The 19,400-nt window shown below is 38.5% G+C and overlaps 1 protein-coding gene across 5 annotated transcripts in view; it reads right to left on the bottom strand.

Moving 5' to 3' along the window:
• LOC131053796 (probable mitochondrial import inner membrane translocase subunit TIM21) overlaps positions 1 to 19,400 on the bottom strand; it is a 156,211-nt gene that overhangs the window by 53,352 nt on the left and 83,459 nt on the right. For all 5 annotated transcript variants that reach the window (XM_057988441.2, XM_057988442.2, XM_057988445.2 and 2 more), the window contains 2 exons: positions 11,312 to 11,360; positions 11,081 to 11,200 (listed from right to left, as the gene is read on the bottom strand). In XM_057988441.2, coding sequence (XP_057844424.1) covers positions 11,081 to 11,200; positions 11,312 to 11,360 — 169 coding nt within the window. The remainder of the gene's footprint in view (positions 1 to 11,080; positions 11,201 to 11,311; positions 11,361 to 19,400) is intronic.

Here is a 19,400-nt window from a genome sequence, read left to right as displayed (position 1 = left end):
CCTTGGTTGAATGTATAGTGAGGCTACTTCCACTATAGCTTCTCATGAGTAGATGTGTATGTCCCTAGTCATACCTTATAATGAACTACTGAAAGTGGTCATCAAGTATTTTTGGTCCACTATCACCATTAAAGAATGGTGCAATACGGGGGGTGTTGGAAATATTGCATCATGGGATGCATAAAATAATAGTTTTGGTAGGTTTGTTATTGTTTATTGAATAGATTATTGTATTAATGGTACGAATGTGTTTGCATTGAGGTGTTAAAACAGCTCAATATATTTAGGAAAGTTGGTTGTAGGAGTTTCATAAATAATAGGATATAATAATCCTATAAATATGTAATGTATTTGATTGAAAAAGATGAAGCAGCACAGTATTGTTTAAATTTTATTTTTGCTTCTACTTTTCTTAACCCATATTTCTTATAGTAGTGCCATCGGCAATGTCACATTTGCACCGGCCATCCAATCCCCCACTACACAAAGAATCTCGCCGATTGTATCACTGAGAAACTATACGCCACAAGGGGTACAAAAAACCGCACTAGTCGCCATCATTGCAGAAAAGAGAACAGTGTCAGCACTTGCTAGTGTCGTTGTACCTGCCAGTGTCGCCACCATGGAGGTGCCAATCGCCATGAGCACCACAATCACACCAGCCGAGTATGAAGGAGATGCAAGGATGGATAGTTGGCTGAGCCAGTTTGAGAAGACATCGGCAGCCCCTCACCTACCATCGTCGAGATTCTTGAAGGATTTGAAGGTCCTGCGAGCTACAGACAAGAAAGTCATGCACTTGGCAACTGCAATGAATATAGAGCACAAAGTAGTGGTAGAGGAGCTAATAGTCCAGGTTGTCAAGCCTATAGGGACATTGCAAGCAGATGAGCATAGTGGCCATGCCACAGAAGAGAGTGCCACTATTTCCCGGCCAGTCAAGGCTAAGGCCAAGGTACCAACAAATGATTTAGACGATTCTAGCGAGTACGACACATAGAGCTTTCATATCAAGATTTCAAGACCACATCCCCATGATGTCTTGGGCATGGTTCACAGATACTTGTCTCAACTAGAGGCAAGATGGCAAAGCTATCACAACAAATGGACATCGAGCATGCGCCGCTGGTGGCTAATGAGGTGGAGAAAATTTTGAGTTTTATGCAGCTAGGTTGTGAGAGTGAGTTCTTTAGCTATTTCACATCTCATGGATGGCTTGATACGGAGACCCCTGAGATGTAGGAGGCATGTCATCCAATGAGGCCCCCTATAATAAGTAAGCATGGTTGAGTACTCTTTGTGTTCCATAGTATGGAGAATTGCTTCTGCGATGTTTTCTACCAGATGACCACACTTCCCTAGAGGAAGTAAAGACAGAGGCAGATGCACTTGCCCAGGCAGAGGCTGCTTGGGAGACTATGAGGAGGGAGTTATTTGCTTAGATGGCACTTGTGCAAGAGCAGCTTGCTCAATAGACACAAATTACCATATCTTAGTGGAAATGTCGTATAGCGTTTGAAGAGCAGCTAGAGTAGTAGCAAGTTGTCTTGGCAGGGAAGGATGTTAGGTTGACAGAACTGGAGGAGCACCATAAAAACATGGCCTGAGAGTTGGAGAAGTCCAAGAAGGATTTGATGGAGGCAATGCAAATGGTGAAGAGCTCACGGGAACAAGAGCTGGTGGTTGAACGTGATTTGAGGCTCCATCAATGCAAGTGCAACATCTTCGTGAGAGGCTTTCCACCTCTAGGCCTACATCCATTCCAACATCCTCTACTAGTCCAGGGACGTCCTCTCACCCTGCTCCTCAATAAATTGTTATTGTACATAGCTTCAATTGTGTTTTTTCATCGTCTAGAACATGACTTCTCTTTTTGGGAGACTAATTTAGTTGGCAATTTCACCATAGTTATTAAATAATGTTTTGTTAAGTAATAATTGGCAATGTAATGACATTTGTTTCCAAGTAGTTGTGAGCAATCACCAACGGTTGGTAATCTTAACCAACTGCCAAATACTATATGTACTTCATGGTTGTATTGGAAACCATTATTATTGACTGTACACATTACATTTTGGAATAAAAGATACATCTTTTTGGCCATGTTTTGATGTTTATTACTGTTATGTTATATTGCTATATGATGCATTCCTATCTACTATTTACTCTGTGTAATCTAAACTAGTTTCCTTCGAGAGTAGGAAATTTTTATTTAATATGTTTGTTTTAAATTTTAGCATTTAGCATTTAATCTCTTTTTTCGAAAAAAATTGACATTCAATTTTATTTTCAAATCTTTTCATTATGGTTTTATAATTTTTTATTTGTAATTGTTTACAGAAAATTTAAATGTTGCTTGTTGATATATTTGTTCAATCCTATCACCTATTGTGGAGGTAATACTATAATAAGTTATACCAAACAAGCACTTTGTAACAAGAATCTTGAATCAAGATTATATGACAAACATATCAAGCCTACTGTGATGATGAGGTGGAACACGATGAACACCCCTCTTCATATGATTGCCTATGCTCTTAACCCTAAGTAGTATCCATCTGGACTTGGCAAAGTTCCGCCTAATAATAATGATGACATAAAGGAGGGGTTTATAAAAGCCTTCACAAAAATGTAAAGCACTAAGGATGGAACCAAAATTCAAGAACAATGGGTTTAATCCGTCAATCTTTGGAATCCTACATTCACCAAAGTAGAAGCTAGGGTGACTAGGTTCACTTGTGCACAAAATGACCCTATTGGATAATGGACATGGCATGTAAAGTAGACACCATTGCTAAATGTTCTTGGGAAATCTTGCCATTCACCTACTTTCAAGTTGCTAATTCCTCTACTAGAGAGGAATTGGTCCACCTATAGATTCATCCACTTAATCAAAAGGAACAAGGTTACCCCTAGACAAGCAAAGAAGCTGATTGTTCATAGTGCCTTGAGACTTCAAGATATGAAGAATCCTGACTATCAACAAGCTCCAATTACACATTAGAATGCTGATCTTGAAGATGTTAAATAGATTGACAAGGAGGAGTTGAGATTTATCAAGCCAAAACTGGATATGAGTGACATAGATTCAAAGGGCTCTTTTAATATTCATAGCCCAAATGAGGCATATTTGTACTAAGTACTTTTTTATATTGTTGTCTATCGAAAATTGAGTTTGAACAATGAAGTTAGAAATTGCTATTTCGTAAATTTATATTGCTACAAGACTCCTATCACTAATCAACCATATCAATTACACTTCAAAACTTTGATTTAATTTTAATATTGAATTTAATACATTAAATGTATAAACTTAGATTTTTATGTCACGTATAGTTAAATGTCATGCCCCCGCCATGATTTATCATCCAACTATCAATCAAAGAATTGTCTTATTCATAAGAGTTCACAATTCTATGCAACTCAGAAGATATTACATAATCCTGCAGTTAAAGAGAGCAATCGTATATCGAGTTATACTAATTTGGATCTTATTACACCTAAGTACTCAGCGATAAATTAGTAAAAGCAAAAATGTTTTAAGAGAGGATGCCACCTTACATGAGTCATATCCAATGGGAAGAGACCAAAGGACATCACACTTGCATACATCATACCCAATGGAAGGAGACATAATTTTTCGCTCCAATGGAGAAAGTATATATGTAGCAAGTCGATCAATACAGGGGGACTTCAGAAAGAGAATCGGATCAGGTGAATCAATTTGAGAAAGACAAACAGAAATAGTAACTCTTGTGGCATGCAGCATGATGTAATTCTATGAATAATTACTCACATATGAATGATATGTATCCAACGGCCAACCTAATGATATTATATAATTATATAATCTCTTATATATAGAATTTAGACGATAATGTGTATTCCTCATATATTTGTTTAAATGTTGCAAACAACCATGATAGGGATAGTGAGGGAATACAAGGAGGGGGAACTATTATGAGGTCCTCTTCTAAGTAAACCACCTCATGGTGGGTGAATAATAATCCCACAAGGCCAAGGGGGTGCAAGGTTGACTATTGGGTTAAGGAGTGTAATGTCCCCTTCCTAAGGCAGGTGTTTTTCTAATAGAGTTAGACTATCGACAGGGGTTCCCATAGGCTAATGTAGTGGACAGGGGAGCCCATTCAAAGGGGGCAGGTGACTTTGGAGAGGTCTATGAGGCATTTCCAGAGCTCAGAGCCAGTTTCCTATTTTTTAGGAAGGGCTCCTATTTTTTAGGGAGGGCCTGACAGTTCACCCGAAGATCACCCAAAGCCTGTGAAGCATAGCAAGAGACCTTATGAGCATTTTCAGTTGTTTGAGGATTGTCTCCTATTTCTAAGGGAGTTTCCTAATTTTTAGGAGCAGACTGGTAGTTCACTTGTTGACCTTCCGGAGGTCAGGGAGATCGGCAAGGAGCTAGAGGAGCAATTTCAAGTGATCAGAGACATTTCCCTATTTTTGGGGAGAATCCCTATTTTTTGGGAGAATCTGGCAGTTGGCCCACTACAACTTGAAGTCACCCCAGGGTACTAATGGATTCATCAAAATTCTGTTAGAGGTGATCAAGTGTTAGTTCCAAAATAAATTCGGATATTAAAGTGATAACTTTAATATTTCAATTTAATTAAATAATTGTCTTTTGATAAAGTCGTTATATTATTATAATAATAAGGGGGTTAATGTAGTGGACCACCTTGTGGGATGTGCTTCCTAGCAGGCACAAGTTGTTTTTAAAAGAAAAAAAGTCATATTTTAATAAATTAAAAGGCAAGCTTCATGAAGGAGTTCGAATTCTTTAGAGGGAGCATCTAATAAAGCACATTGAATAGAATCATTCAAAAGATGCCAAGTAAACCCTAGAAAGGGGATGTGCAAGAGGGAAAAAGAATAAAGCAATGTTTGGAGGGGTAATTTGCATTCCTTCAATCATATTTCAGCTTTGGCAATACTGATTTTGGAGCTCTGAGCTAGGGTTTCAGATATTGGATTGTTTTTGGGTGCCTATAGGTGTGAGAGACCACCCAAGGGCGTTCATCCAGCTTGTATCTTTCAGGGGTTTATTGGAAATCCACCATTTTCAGTTTAGGGAAGAAATCAGCAGCAGTTCCCAGTGTTTTCAGGGGCAGATCAGAGAGTTTTGTTGGCGGATCTGGAGGTATTGAGACTCCATTTGCAGACCGTACCACCTCTTGCCAGGCCATATCCCAGCAAGAGCCTATGTGGGAAGATATTGTCATTTGGGATAGTACTACACATGCTGTTTCTGACTGTTTATTCCAGACCAGACCTGGCCGTACCACCCTTAGTCATCATTCAGCCAGTTTGGTGCCCAAAAAACATCACCTTCAGGCAGTGTAGGGTTTGAAGAGTTTGTAAAAGCAGATCAGAATTTGTAGCAGGCCTGTAGCTATCATTTGGGGTATGTGATTGACCTCTAATTGCCAAAAATGTCAATGAAATTGGCCTTTGTAGTCTTCTATTTAGTTCCTTGAATTTACTTCAGCATTCTTTCTTTATTGCAATTAATTCTTTGTCATATTCAAGCAAAAAAAAAAAAATCAGAAAATCAGAAACAAAAATCAGACTTGCTTCTGTAATGTCCCCTTCTCAGTGAGGAGAAGTTCAGTGAGCCATTAGCCTATTCCGGAGACCCATAGGCTAAATGGAAGCAGAAATTAGGGTTTCCTATTTTCTAGGAGGATTCCTCGCAATTTTTAGGGATGTTCCGGTTGAAGTTTGGCAGATTGAATCAAGGTTTCCTTCTGGGTCTTTTGTAAGCTTCGAAGTGATATGGCATGCAAATAGTTCAGAGGAGTTTACAGAACTTACTATTTTTAGTAAGTTGATGTCAGTGATCATGATTATTGGGTTTTTCTGGGTTCTTCGTGCTAAGCCACAAGGTTCGAAGAACAATCTTTTTTGAGTTGTTTTCAAGACTTAATATTTTTAGTAAGTGTCTTTCAAGCAGTTCTATTCTTAGCAGTTTAGTGCAAAATTCCAGCCCAATCAGTTGACGATTTTTCAGCACTTCAAATTCATGCTTCATTTTAGTACTGATTAGTGTTTGATTTGCAAGTGATTCTCTAAGGTTTAATATTTAATTATTATTGTTGGACGACTTAGGAAAGGAGAAATACTTTTTATTTTAAAAAGATTATTAAGTTCCCTAAGTTAGGCGATATAGATGAAGAGTGCTTAAGTTATAATGTTTTTATATTGCAAAGTGTGGACCAAGGGAGAAGTTCGAACTTGTAGCCTTGGTGGTGGACTTTCATCTTGGGTGCCATATACTTGAAGGAAATGAAATGAAATAAATCGCCAAATGTGAATGGAATGAAATGACATGTGATTTGGGCAAATTTGGGGGAGCATTTGCATTTGAATTTGACTGGGCAAAAGTTATAAATAAGTGACTTGGGCTCTCATTTTTCTGATCCATGAAAATTTGTATAACGAAGTGCTGCCAGAATGGTGCCAGATTTATGCTTCCATGTTGCAAGCTTCCTAGCCTATGCCAGTTTCGTGCTTGAGATATAGCACCTAGCTGCGGAGAGACTATTTCTCACTCTGAGGAATAGATAGAGTTTATTGGGAATGGATGATTCAGTTGATTTTCTAATTTTGGTGTGAGTTGTGTGTTTTCCTAGTTGCTGGTTGGCGTCATGGCTGAAGTATAATTTCACTCCTAGTTTTTTGTGCAGGTTTCTATTGATTCTGGGTATTGGCTCTAAAGATTTCTATGCTCCCAACGATAAGATTTGTAAGTTTATAGCCCCTAGTATTGAGTTTCCAAATTTTAATTGCAAATCGAACTTTTCAGCTTAGAAGTTTTTGTTAAGGAGTGCATTGGGATACATGCCGAGTGTTTGGGGTTATATTGTTGATGTTTTCATGTTGGTTCTTAGTCGAAAATATGCTATTTATTAGTTTGGGTGTGTTGTTGGGTGATTTCAGTGGGTTTTGAAAGAGTTAGGAGCATTTTGGTGTGTTTTGGTGTTGCTGGTTATGCATTTCCAGCTTGCTGTCATAAATATCAGATTTTCGAAAATTGGTCATTGGGTGTGCTTTTGAGAGTGTGAGTAGATTGGGTGGTGAGATGATGATTGGAGGTGTTGTTGCAGTTGTCATCTCATAATCAGCACTTGGCTATCAAATTTCATATTTATTGTCATGCTGGTTAGTAGTGCTAACAGCAACATTTTGGCTTTTTGCTGTCCCACTGTATAAGTGGAAGAGGCTGGCTTAGCCGCCTATCTTAGATTAGTAATATTTCTTATATTCAGAAATCCTGTAATGAATTTGTAAAGCTAGTTAGTAGTACTAATAGCTATCTTTTAGATTTCTTAGTTGGTTCCCACTACATAAGTGGAAGAGGTTGGCTTGGCTGCCTATCTTGAGTTTGTAATTCTGTCCTCCCACTGAATAAGCGGTGGAGTTGATATTAATTTCTATTTCTAGTCCTCCCGCTGCACAAGCGGTTGAGTGATTGCATTCTTCAGTTCTTTGGCTTGTCCTTGGCTAGTTTACCGCCAGGTGATTGCATAGTTTTCAATATCCCGCTGTATAAGCGGAAGGGGCTGACTTGCCGCTCGAAGATTGTAATCATTTTCAGTTATTGGCATCTAACGATCCCCTCGACACTGTATGCTCTCACCCTCCCAGATTGGGCCCTCGGTGAACAGAAAGTGGGGGATTACTTTCAGCAGCATTTGGTTTTCATTTCCTAACCATAACAAGTGTTGTGTGGAATGTAATTGTGGAAAAAAATGGGAAAAAACTAAGGGGGATATTTCAGCTTCTGTGATCTAGGGTGGGTCACCACAAGGAGTCCCAATCATAAGGAGGAGATTAAGAAAGACAAGAAGAGAGGAGAACTGCCATAGGATTCATCACTAGGTACACCCCCTCATATGGATGGTAAAAGGCCACATAAGGCCAAGAGGGATGGTATATCCCTCTTAGGCCTAGGGTAGAGGATCAATTCAGGCACCCTATCATGCCTATTTATCCTAACTCTTTATGGTTGAACTCCATTAATGAATGAGATATATAATATGATTAAAATAATGTTCCTAACCCTAGTAGGAAAGATCTATTTATATGTAGTATGCTTTCAATGATTGCAGGGTTTCAACCAGGATCTAATTGGTAAATGATATCTCTAACTCTATTTCATTTCTTGCTTTATTTAAAATTGTGATTTTAGGGCAAAAACTAGGGCATTTACAAAAGGGGACATTACATTAAACTTGTGAAAAATTGGGTGTATGTTACATTTTGGATTTTTAATTTAATTTTTAGTTAATAGGCTATATAGTGTGGGCATTGCCCATCAGAATTCGGTATTTCTCATGCCACAGAGACAGTTTTGAGCTACAGTGTTAAATGGACACCTAATCAATGCATTTAATACTTGTTGTACAAAGAGAAGCATTCATACAATTTTGTTCGATAATGAAAATAAAATCAGATTTCAATATAAGGCTGCAAAAATCTTGTCTAAACCCCAAGAATCTACTAGCTCTGAAACCCCGATATTTTTAGATCTACATTCGTTTATTGAGATTATATTGAACCAGCAGGTGTAGGGAGATTGGTGTTGTTTCATCTCATTTTTGTAAAATATCTGCTTTGGTAGTGTTCCGTAATGTTTTTCCTTGTAAACTGTTACCAATTTTTCTCAACAGCATCATTGACAGCACAACACAATTTGTGTGGAATCTTGAAGTAAGTCACTTGCAATGGTTTCAGTGATTTTTTTGGGGAATCTATACACTGATGGACAATTTTTGTTCTATTTTATTTCGTTCAAAATTTGTAATCCATTAAATAAATGCCATTGGTTCTGTGGTTTTAAACATTTATCTATGCAGATACTTATCATTATTTTTCTATTGGGCCGACCTCATGAAGATAGGCACCCATTTTCGGAGGCAAAAAAACAAATTAAATAAAAATCTTATTTACTTCTTAGCCAAACTATTCGAAGAGATGCAACCATTGGTGGAAGGGTGCAATAGTTGGTATAAATAAGAGGTCACTTGGAATTCATTTAATCAAGCAGTCAATTGAAAATTATTCCTACTCAAGACAGAATTAAGCAAACCTTAGAACAAATCTAAGGAGCCTATGTGAGCAGAATTTTTGAAGATTTATTTCAAACTTGATGAGCAGACATGTTGCAGATTTATGAGAAGATTTATTTCAGACTTGATGAGCAGACTTGTTTCGAATTTATGAGAAGATATATTTCAGACTTAATGAGCAGACTTGTTTCAGATTTATAAGCAGATTTGTTTCTGACCTTATGAGCAGAAATCATTGAAAAAGATAAGGTGATTTATTGCAGACTTTGAGGGCAAATGATTGCAGACCTATGAGCAGAGATGTTTGAAGATCATAAGAAGATTTAAGGAGCAACATTTTAACAGACTTGTTGAGGAGGATTAGATCTGATTAAAGAAGAAGATCAAACACTTAAAAGTTTACAACTTTTTTCTTTTGGAGGTCGGTGCCTCATTTTCAAAGAGATCAGTGACTCTTGCTGAGTTGGTGCTTAGTTGTGAGGATTGGTGTCTCATGTGGGTTGGTGTCTACAAAATTAGTAATAAGTTTTTTATACAAAAGCAGTATTTTTCTGTTGTTTTCTCCCACAAAGGTTTCCACGTAAATCATGTGTTCTTGTGTTTCTTCTTGCTAGATCTTGCACTTGTGGTTGATTAAGTTTTGAAGTATTACTGTTGCATCTAATCAAGTTTTGAAAAGTAAAAGAATTTGTATTATACTGATTCACTGCCCCCCACCCTCTCAGTATAATTGTGTGCTCTTCATTATCAAGGAGATTTTTGCTCCTTTGTTAATATTGAATATCCTGGTAATCATTCTTTGTGTCATAACTTTCCATAATATACCAAAGATGAATATATAGAATGGTCAATATTTACCCACTCTACAGAAAGTGAAGTTTTAGTATGTACACTTGAAAATAAAATGAGACGAAGTGGCTTTGTTTTTCAATTTGGAGGTTTTGCTACTTTGGTATAAGGCAAAGTGAAATCTCCCCCTTGGTCTCACAAGCATGTTTGCACCTAAAATATCACCTTTACCTAGACCATTGTTTCCAAATGAACCCAAAATCTATGATGTAAGATTGTCAACAGCTACAGGAATTTCCCAACTTGCTTCTTCACTAGAGAGAACACATGCATTCAAGCTTATGATTTTCCAAGATGACAAACCTCAAAATATTCTTAATTACTTAACAGCCTTAGTCAAAGCCATAGTGTTATTTTCCAGCTATTTATTGAAAGGAATAACTGACAAATTTACTTGCGACATAGTATCTAAAGAAGACATGCACAATTGTAAAGGATAAAAGCACCAACTTGAAGGAAAAGGATCCAACTCTTAAATGTCCATAATGGCAATACATTATTTTGGTAACAACTAACAGTTAAAGGAATCTTCTTTATTATCATCATTTCTGATTTCCAGGTGTGATGCAACTTTGAACATACCTCAAGATGGCTTATATACTTTTTTTTTTTAACTCAAGGGTATCCCCCTGACCCAGCCCAGTGCCCAGCTTGCCTTGCCTTGGTCTTACTTTACTGCCAAGTTGGGGCCAAAAAGGGTGAGCTGAGGCCAGACTAATCCGTTGGGGATGCACACAATCACCTGCAAACCACGTGCATCAAGAAAACCCGACCTTCGGAGTCAAACCCGAGACCAATAGGGAACAAACCCACAGCCCAAGCCAACTCCGCTACTCGTGCGGGTTATATACTTGAAAAACAGTAATTTCATTGAACTAGTCTTTAGGTGGAAAACATGGCATGCGACTAGATGAATGAAATGTTGATTTTCTTACTTCTAGTTGTAATTGCTCATCATATTTAATACTGCCATACACAGCATATTCACATTTATCAAAAAACAAGCCTTCTATGTACTAAGTTTTTTTAGTAATGAAAATGCTTCCAAACTGTACTCAAATTTAGAACTTTGAAGCGATTCATTAGAAGATTTCTTGTCATATTGTGCTACAGTTACATTGTTTGCATTTAGTGTTTACCTCAACACGTTCAACTCCATCTTCATCACTCCATTTTCTATGAGGAATTCGCTGGCGGGCAGCACGATTCCTACTTTCATGGCCATACCCAGTGATAGGAGATCCTATTCGAACTTTAACCTGACAACAAAATAAAAGTCAATAAAATGTCCTAATATTTCCACATTCAACAACATAATAACCCAAGCCAGAGACTCTTGTAAAACAAGAACAAATAAATCATCTATTCACCTGACTGTCACTCTGTACTCTCTCCAAGGCCTTCCCGAAGATTTTGTACCTGTCCCACAGATCAAGAAAGCATTAATAGAGCCAATCAAAGCTCCACATCCATGAACAAATTTCAATGTATCCATAAAAAAAACCTCCTAATCCAAAAAACACATAATATATTTACCATTAAATGTTCAGTTAGAATAATGAAAACAAATACGTTGCTACAGTAGTTCACTTTTCTTGATATGGACTGTATATTTAATGCCCAGATTATATAGTGACTGATAATGTCTAAATTTCTGCTGTAGCTCAAACTAAGCATTCACCCCCCAACAAAATCTTCAACTACATTTTCAAGGCAGTGGAAGACAATTTGAGGACAGAGACAAGGAAAAATACCCAAGTCAGAAAACAGAGGAAGAGTAAAACAATGTCCAACATTCACAAATTAAAAATATTCAAATATTGTTAAAAACTTGTCCCTTTCTCTCTCCATCTATGGGGTAAAGGCATGCATTGATAAATTTTTCTCTGCATAATTGGACTTGGGTGCTAGAAGAAAAACCAGGGGTATTACTCTACTTTCTCCTACCAAGAACTCTTAGCCCTAGAAATTTCACCATGAACATTAGTACCAGTTTTACAAGACTCGGACTTGTTGTGACCTAATCACACATCACCCCATTCTAAATGGGGACCCCCTACCTTTTAAGCCCTCTCGGTCTTTTCGTTTTCATTTTGGGGGTCTTTGGTGGCTGTCTTGTCAGTCTCTCTGAGTTTGCAAATGAGTGGGGTTGATTTGGACAAGTTTGTTTTTCGTTTGAGCGAATTTGGTTAAGTCTAGGGCTTGTTTTGTCAGTTTTAGGGTTTTTGCCTTTAGTCCTAGATTTTTGGGGTTTCCTTTTGGGGTTTTCGAAAACTGAATGTTGTATTGGAGTCAGGACCCTCTAAGGATCCGACACGTGAAATTTGAACAAATTCTGAACAACTTTCTATTTTTAGAAAGTTCCAATTTTTTAGGGATTTCACTGTCTCCCGGAATGTCTTCATTTTGCCGAAAATCAAACTTACTATTTTTAGTGATTTCTATAATTAGTAAGTTTCTATTTATAGTAAGTCGCCCTACGTCCTGTTTTGCTCTAACGCTGACAGTTTGAGAAGATTTCTATTTTTGGAAAGTATATTTGTGGCAGGGCATCACAGGCCGACACTGAAAATTGAACATTCATGATCATTTCTAAATCCACTTCAAAACCCCAAAATGGCATTTCAATCGAAAGAAGTTCAAGGTTATAGCTAAGTCTGGAGAGTTGAAAAATGAAATTCCATGCCAAGATGAAATCCATGTCCAAATTTGGAGGAAGGTGCCAAATCCACCATGCCTTGGAAGAATTGAAAAATGTAAAATTCCATCACTAGTGAATGTTAGCACCCAAGCAGGAGGTCTGGCACCAAAACAAAGGAAGCATGGAAAAACATTGAAGTGATGAAATTCCTTGCCTTCGTGATTTTAGCAATCAAGGAAGAGAGTTGGACGCTAAGGTGAAGTGCTCATGGAAAGTGCCAAAATGTGAAATTTCATGCCTAATGAAAAATTCCACCCAAGGAAGTCATAGGACGCCAAGTAGGGGGTAGCATGGAAAGCGTAAAGAATGTTGAATTCCTCGACACTTGCAAAATTCCGCCCATGGAAAGATTAAGGCACTAAAAGGACCCTAAGTGGAAAATGTGGGAAAAGACAAAATCCTCCACCATCATGAATGAGCGCCCATAGATGGAGGAAAAGTGCCAAATTGACTCAGGCGTGGAAAAATTGAAAATATTCAAAATCCTTGTCAAGGTGAAGTTAGCGCCCAGTCAGGTGAGAAGAATTCCAAAATCAAATGATCATGGAAAGTCCAAATGTTGAAGAATTCCTCCACAGTGAAATCCACGCCCAAGTCCAAGATGGAAATTTTCCAAGGTAAAGGGGAATTTGAAGGTCAGGAATGGAATGGAAAAGCAAGAAATCCCCTCGGTAAAAATTTTGAAAAATCTATTTTTAGACGCCAAATCTCATCAGAATTTGGAAATTTCTGCGGATTTGGATTCGTGAGCAAATTTGGATCTCTCCTGGACCCGGATCCTAAATTTTAGGAAAGTTCCTAAAAAATAGGAGATGGTGGAAAAGCATTCAAAATCTCCTTCAGGGTGTGGAAAACTGAAAAACTTCAAGAAAGTTCCTTCGGAGGCGAAGATTCTCTCTCCTAAAAGATTCTCTCTCTTCAAGTTTTGGTGCCAAGTGGACAGATAAGAAGGAAATCAAGTCAAACTTTTAAAAAATCCCTCCAAAATTTGAAGAATGGAAAGTAATGAGTTGGCAAGGGAATATTCTAAGTATGACACACAACTCAATGCAATAAAAGAAAGTTCCATTTTGGAACTCAACTACGATGGTGGAGCCCGTTTGCATGGCGTTGTGGAAAGGAAAGTATGACGCATAATTAATACAACTACTCAAATTGACTCCTCGCCAACTTAGTACCATATGGGAAGAGTTCTATATAAACGCACAAGTGTAATTCACTCTTCACATGCGAATTTGGAGAAAGAAGAGTTGGAGAAAGTGAAGTCAGACTTAGAGAATTTTTTCATCCTTTTCAACGGGCTTTGTTCGTTGTAAGTGACAATTTATTCCCAGGATGGCATAATCAAGCAAGGCGGCAACCATCACTAGGCAAGCACAGATAAAGGTCAAGTTGAAGGGATTCCTTTCAAAATCTAAGATGGTGTCGACCTAGAAGGAGATCAGTGATACAAATTTAGGAACGTTCAACATGGTTGCCTTCAAAATCAGGATGTTTGGGACAGCAGGGCATAGTCCATCTCCTACCGCTACCAGGATTGTCAAAAGTGGGATTGTTGCGGTAGTAGGATTTCCCCCTTCTATTCAATGTCCAAACTTGATTCTGGAATGTGCAAAACACTACAATCCGGAAAGGAGGACAATTTCAACATTAAGTGGAAAGTTGTCAGCCACCTTGACTCCAGAATCAATTGGTGAAGCCTTCAGAATTCCTTCACATCATTCGATGACTTACTGGACTATGAATGGAGCTAAGGCAATATATGATGCAGGTCCTGACAGATGTGCAGAGACTATCAACAAGCATTGGTTGCAAGAACCTAGACCACATATCTCCAAAATGCCTAAGGGGCTCACCAATTTTGAATTCAAGCAGGAGTATGTGGACCTGATAATGATGCTGAGTAGGATAATGGGATGTTCACATACTGTGAATTTTGAGCCATAGATGTTTTTCTACATTGACGAAATCATGAATGCCAATGGGTTGGTGGACTGGGCCAGACTAATCAGCCACTACGTGCATGAGCAGCTAAAAGATTTGAAAGAAAAGAAGTCCCAATCCTTCTACATGAGCTCCTATGTAATTTACATGCTTGCAAGGATGGGAGGCTTTGATGGTCTACCAGGAAAGGGAGTTGTGGGCTGCAGACTGGCATAGTTGAAAGTTCATGAGAATTATCCTCAACTGCACCTCTACAATACTTATTCTTTCAAGTTGGCGAATGACACTTTCACCATGTACCTAACCAGATTCATGCAGAATGAGCTCCACATGAGAGGGTCACCACATGCTAGGGCATTGGTTCATAAATTTATGGCAACATTCCTACAATTTCCAAAGTTCACATATATCAAGACACAGGGTTACAATTATCAACCGTATAAACTGCCGCAATATCCATCCAACAAACTGATACTGCTAGAACTTATGAGGTAGTTGACAGCTTATGTCCAAATTCAGAAGAAGGAAAAGAAGTTGTCTATTGAATTTCTAGTCATCCTCGGGCACTGTGGAAGCGTGCCCAAACCTAGCGGCAGTTGAGAAGGCAACAAAAGAATTGGCATTTTACCGCTGGGCATATTACACCACCAAGTCTCACTACGATCCATATCGTAAGATCAAAAAGGTTGTTGGAGTGAAGTTTTTACACAAATTTCACCTAGAAGACTATTGGGTAGGTGTCAATGTTCACCTAGAAGACTATTGGGCAGGTGCCAAGGATGACCTTGAGGTCAGGAAGAAAATGTTTTCCCGGCTGCCCCTTGACACAATCAAGATAGGTGAAGTAATGCAAGTGTCGGATCAAGTGAAGGAGGATTCGAATATAGTGCAACCTGAATTTGAAAAGGTGATCACCTATTCAGCTTCCAGATTGGTCAGAGCCCGAAATTCATGATCTGGACAATTTGGCTAGACTTGTACTAAAAATTCACCAAACATTCGATGGATCGACATATTAAGAGGTTGAGAGAAGGAAATGTCCACCTAACTTACCAGTTGATGGGGAATTTGGACTCCCACAGTGAAGCTATGAGAGGATCTTCATAGGCCCAAGGTGAAGAAGGAGAAGTTCAAAAAAGGGAGGCTGATCCTGGAAAAGGAAGGAATGTTTTGAAGAAGCCACGAACAGTGAAAAGGAAGAATGCTCAGCAAGAGGTCCCTCAGGAAGAATCCGCGTCTAAGAGAACGAGAGTAGAAGGAATGCAATCACCAGCTAGCTCTTCCAGTGTACAGGAGGTGTTAATGTTCACACAGGAGAATCTTGTTAATCCACCGCAAGACAATCTTCCTAACATTGCTCTAATGCAAGATGTTCTCAGTGCCAGTGGTTCACATAGGCCCAATCAGCCAGGAGATCAAAGACAAGAAATTCCTCCCCATAAGGAAGAACCCCACCAAGATAGTTTCATAGAAACAATCCTTGGAGAAATGGAGGAAACATCACAGGAGCCCGCACACATGGGGATTTAGAATCAATCAGTAATTGCTCCAGATTGGCTAAGGGACAAGTTGAGGAAGGAACCAGAGAAAGAAATTGATCCGGCACAAGAATTAGAGGAACTCCTAAAGAGGATGGATCAGCCAGCAAAGAAGAAGGCTGCCCGAAAATTTTCAAAGTCACGAGGAATGAGTCTGAATCCAGGACTCTACATTTGGCTGAGCCCGTGGCAGATAAAGACAAGAATGAAATTGCGCCAAGTGACTACGTAATCAAAGAAATTGACTTGGGGCGTGCTTCCACGATGCATGTTGTGGAAGATTTTGAAGGGTCTTCTTTGGCAATGAAGTAACAAATGCAGAAACTAAAGGAAAAAATGCAAAAGGCTAAAGAGAGAAAATCATGCCTTATGCAGCTATGTCAGAAGTTTTAAACAGCCACTCAGAGAGTTTGACCCTTCATTCATTCCTCCTCCTTCCCTTCCTCAAGAAGACATTAACAAAGCTGAAATAGTTAGGAAGATAGCTCATGACGTCGAAGAATGGGTAGAAGATGTCTTCGCCTCAGCCAGAATTTCGTTGAAGATCTGGCTCATCTTCATTCCAAGCCAGTTACCCTTTTGAACAGAGTGGAAACAGCAGAGAGTGGAAACAGCAGAGGGTCTATGGGAGGACGTACACATCGATCAAGAACTCACCATTCCACAACTCGGGGCTTTGATGAAGATTCCGAAGCAAACATTGATTGATGGGAAAGTCATCCAAAAGAACGAAATCTACGACTTCCCAAGGTGGTTTTGTGCCATTTGCTCCCGAAAGATCATTTTTGAAAGGTGTACTGTGGAGTCTTTAGCTCTAAAAGACTCAATCAAAAGGGTGCAAGAAGAGATTGTCGGCACCATCGAAGCATTGTTTGCAAGGCAACTGAATGAAAATGGAGTGATAGTTAATTCTTTGAGGACTCAGCTGACTGAATACTTCCTCGTTGGATCGTTTTCCAAACAGCACTTTGAAAATGTTTCTTCATTCTCCAACGTCATGAAGAAGACACAGGAAATGGTGATAGAGTGGGAGAACTTTTTCTCCAAAGGCGAAGAGGAAGTCACATTACTGGAGTATTAGATTGAGAGTGTGCCAAGTGTCGCAGTGGGAGAGTTGGAAGTCATCATCACCAAGTTCACAACGTATGCAATCAATGAACGTGACAATGGTCGTCCATTCCCGAATGAGAATCTTTTAATATAGTGACAACACATTTATTGCTGGAATAATTTGACCAAGTGGTGGACTGGTCAATGCACGGCAGATTTATGATGCATCTTTTGCATGCAGTCACCATATTTATGGTTCTACGACAGATTCCCTTTGCATGTAATGGTGAGCATTTATGAGCATTTGGCATGGAGAATATTCATTGCATGGGGAGTCAAACTTGATGAAAAGGTGCATTTAATGCACAAATGGATGCCATTTTGGGCATGTTTGAATTAATTGTATATGGGTTTCATGGGCATTAATTGATGATTCCCACGTTGTTGCATCATGTGTGGGGAATCTTTTGGGTGAAACCCTAATTAGGGTTTGCATGTCCTCATGGTTTTAGACCTATATAAAGGGGTGACCCCCCTCATTTGTAAAGGAGGAGAGATTGATTTTAGAGATTGTTGCTAAGAGTTTTTGAGCAAACACTTAATACATTGTTCAATTGTTGGTGTATTCTTGTGTTGTTTTGAAGCTTGCATGGTCTCACTCTCTTCATTTAGATTAGATTTGTTTTCAAGTTGTTAAATGAACGAGAATTGATAGGATTACTTGTTGTAGAATCCAGGCTCATACCTTTTGTATGCAGTTGATTGTTGCTTACTTTGTAAGGTTAGTCTGAGCCTCCTTTATGTGTACCTAACTTTGGTTATCGGGTGGATGTTGTTCAAGTTGATGGCATTCATTTGTAATCTGAAAACCCATTACACAACCTTGGTAGATTGCAACGCTTTCGTGTAGTTGTGCTATGCTGGCAAAGCAAAGTGTGGTTTGATTCTGCTCGGGTGATCCCATCTCTTTGTTCTTAGGATTAGATTAGACTTAGCGTAGTTCTCTCGACCCTTCCTCCTTACTTTCTACATATTTTATCCAAAATCCAAAAAAAAGAGAACTTTTATTGCAAATCATTCGCAAAGTTGTCCTTGAACCCGCAAATTCATCAGAATCTTCTTTGAAAATACGTAAGGCACCTTGGATTACCAGTAAACACATCAACCGATAGAGTCATGTTCGTGCATAAAGGAACCTTGGAGTTAGCCATTTGATCTTTTTTCTCAATCTTAGCATACGACCTAACTTTGATCAAGAGAGAGTAAGGTGACGCTGGTAACTTTATTCTGTGTTAGACATTGTCATAAAAAACACGTCAACAGGACTCAGCGTAGACTAGGCAAGCTGATTTTTGACTCGGACTTGATGCCCAAACTCGGCAAAAATAGAAATATCCTGGACACAGATAATACTTCAAATCTGATTTGGGTTTTCAATTTTTGCCATGTTTTGCTTCATTTCATTGCAAAGTGTCAACATGCAAACATGCAAACTAAACATGCAAAGGAAACGATTGTGATGTCCCAATTTGGGAGGACACTAAAATCTTGCCCAATATACATTTAGAATTATTGCAGGTTATGTATTTCCAGTCTCTTGTGGTAATTTGGACATCCTCAAATTCGATGTTGTTTCCCTCTTTAAATGCACATGTTTATTGTTTATATCAATCTGATCTATTGCATATATATATATATATATATTGTGTGTGTGTGTGAATGAGAATCCTTTATATTCCATCAGGTCTAATTCTCTAGTTATTGATTTAATGTTTCCTCTTCTTTTCCTTCAATGCATGCTTTATTATTGTTTGCAAATTTGTATGTGTTCTAATCTCTTTGATAAATGTTCATATCAATCTTCCACAATTTTTTATAATTCTGATTTAGGTCTGCTCCTAAATCTGCTTTAAATGCTTCAGATATTTTTTTCTATTCCACGGATCCTTCCTTCTCAAATGAAAAATTCTCCACTTAATATCCTCCAATGTGAGGGAGAGGTCACACCTCTTCATTATGGATGCCCTTTGGCAAGAGACACACCCTTTCACCATTGGCACCCTTTGAAAGAGTGAAACTCTTCATTACTTCTGCCCTTTGAAAGGGACACAACCTTTCACAATCAAATCTGCACTTCTTATTTAAGTCAGATCTGCACTTCTAATTCACAAATTATCCTCCCTCAAATGAGGTTCTCTTCCCCCTTTTATATCTCATGTTTGAGGG

Source organism: Cryptomeria japonica, chromosome 10, assembly GCF_030272615.1.
Source record: "Cryptomeria japonica chromosome 10, Sugi_1.0, whole genome shotgun sequence".
In the NCBI taxonomy this organism is placed as follows: Eukaryota; Viridiplantae; Streptophyta; class Pinopsida; order Cupressales; family Cupressaceae; genus Cryptomeria; species Cryptomeria japonica.
Note: the sequence above shows the minus strand (reverse complement) of the source record. Positions and strands in the feature narration are given on the sequence as shown.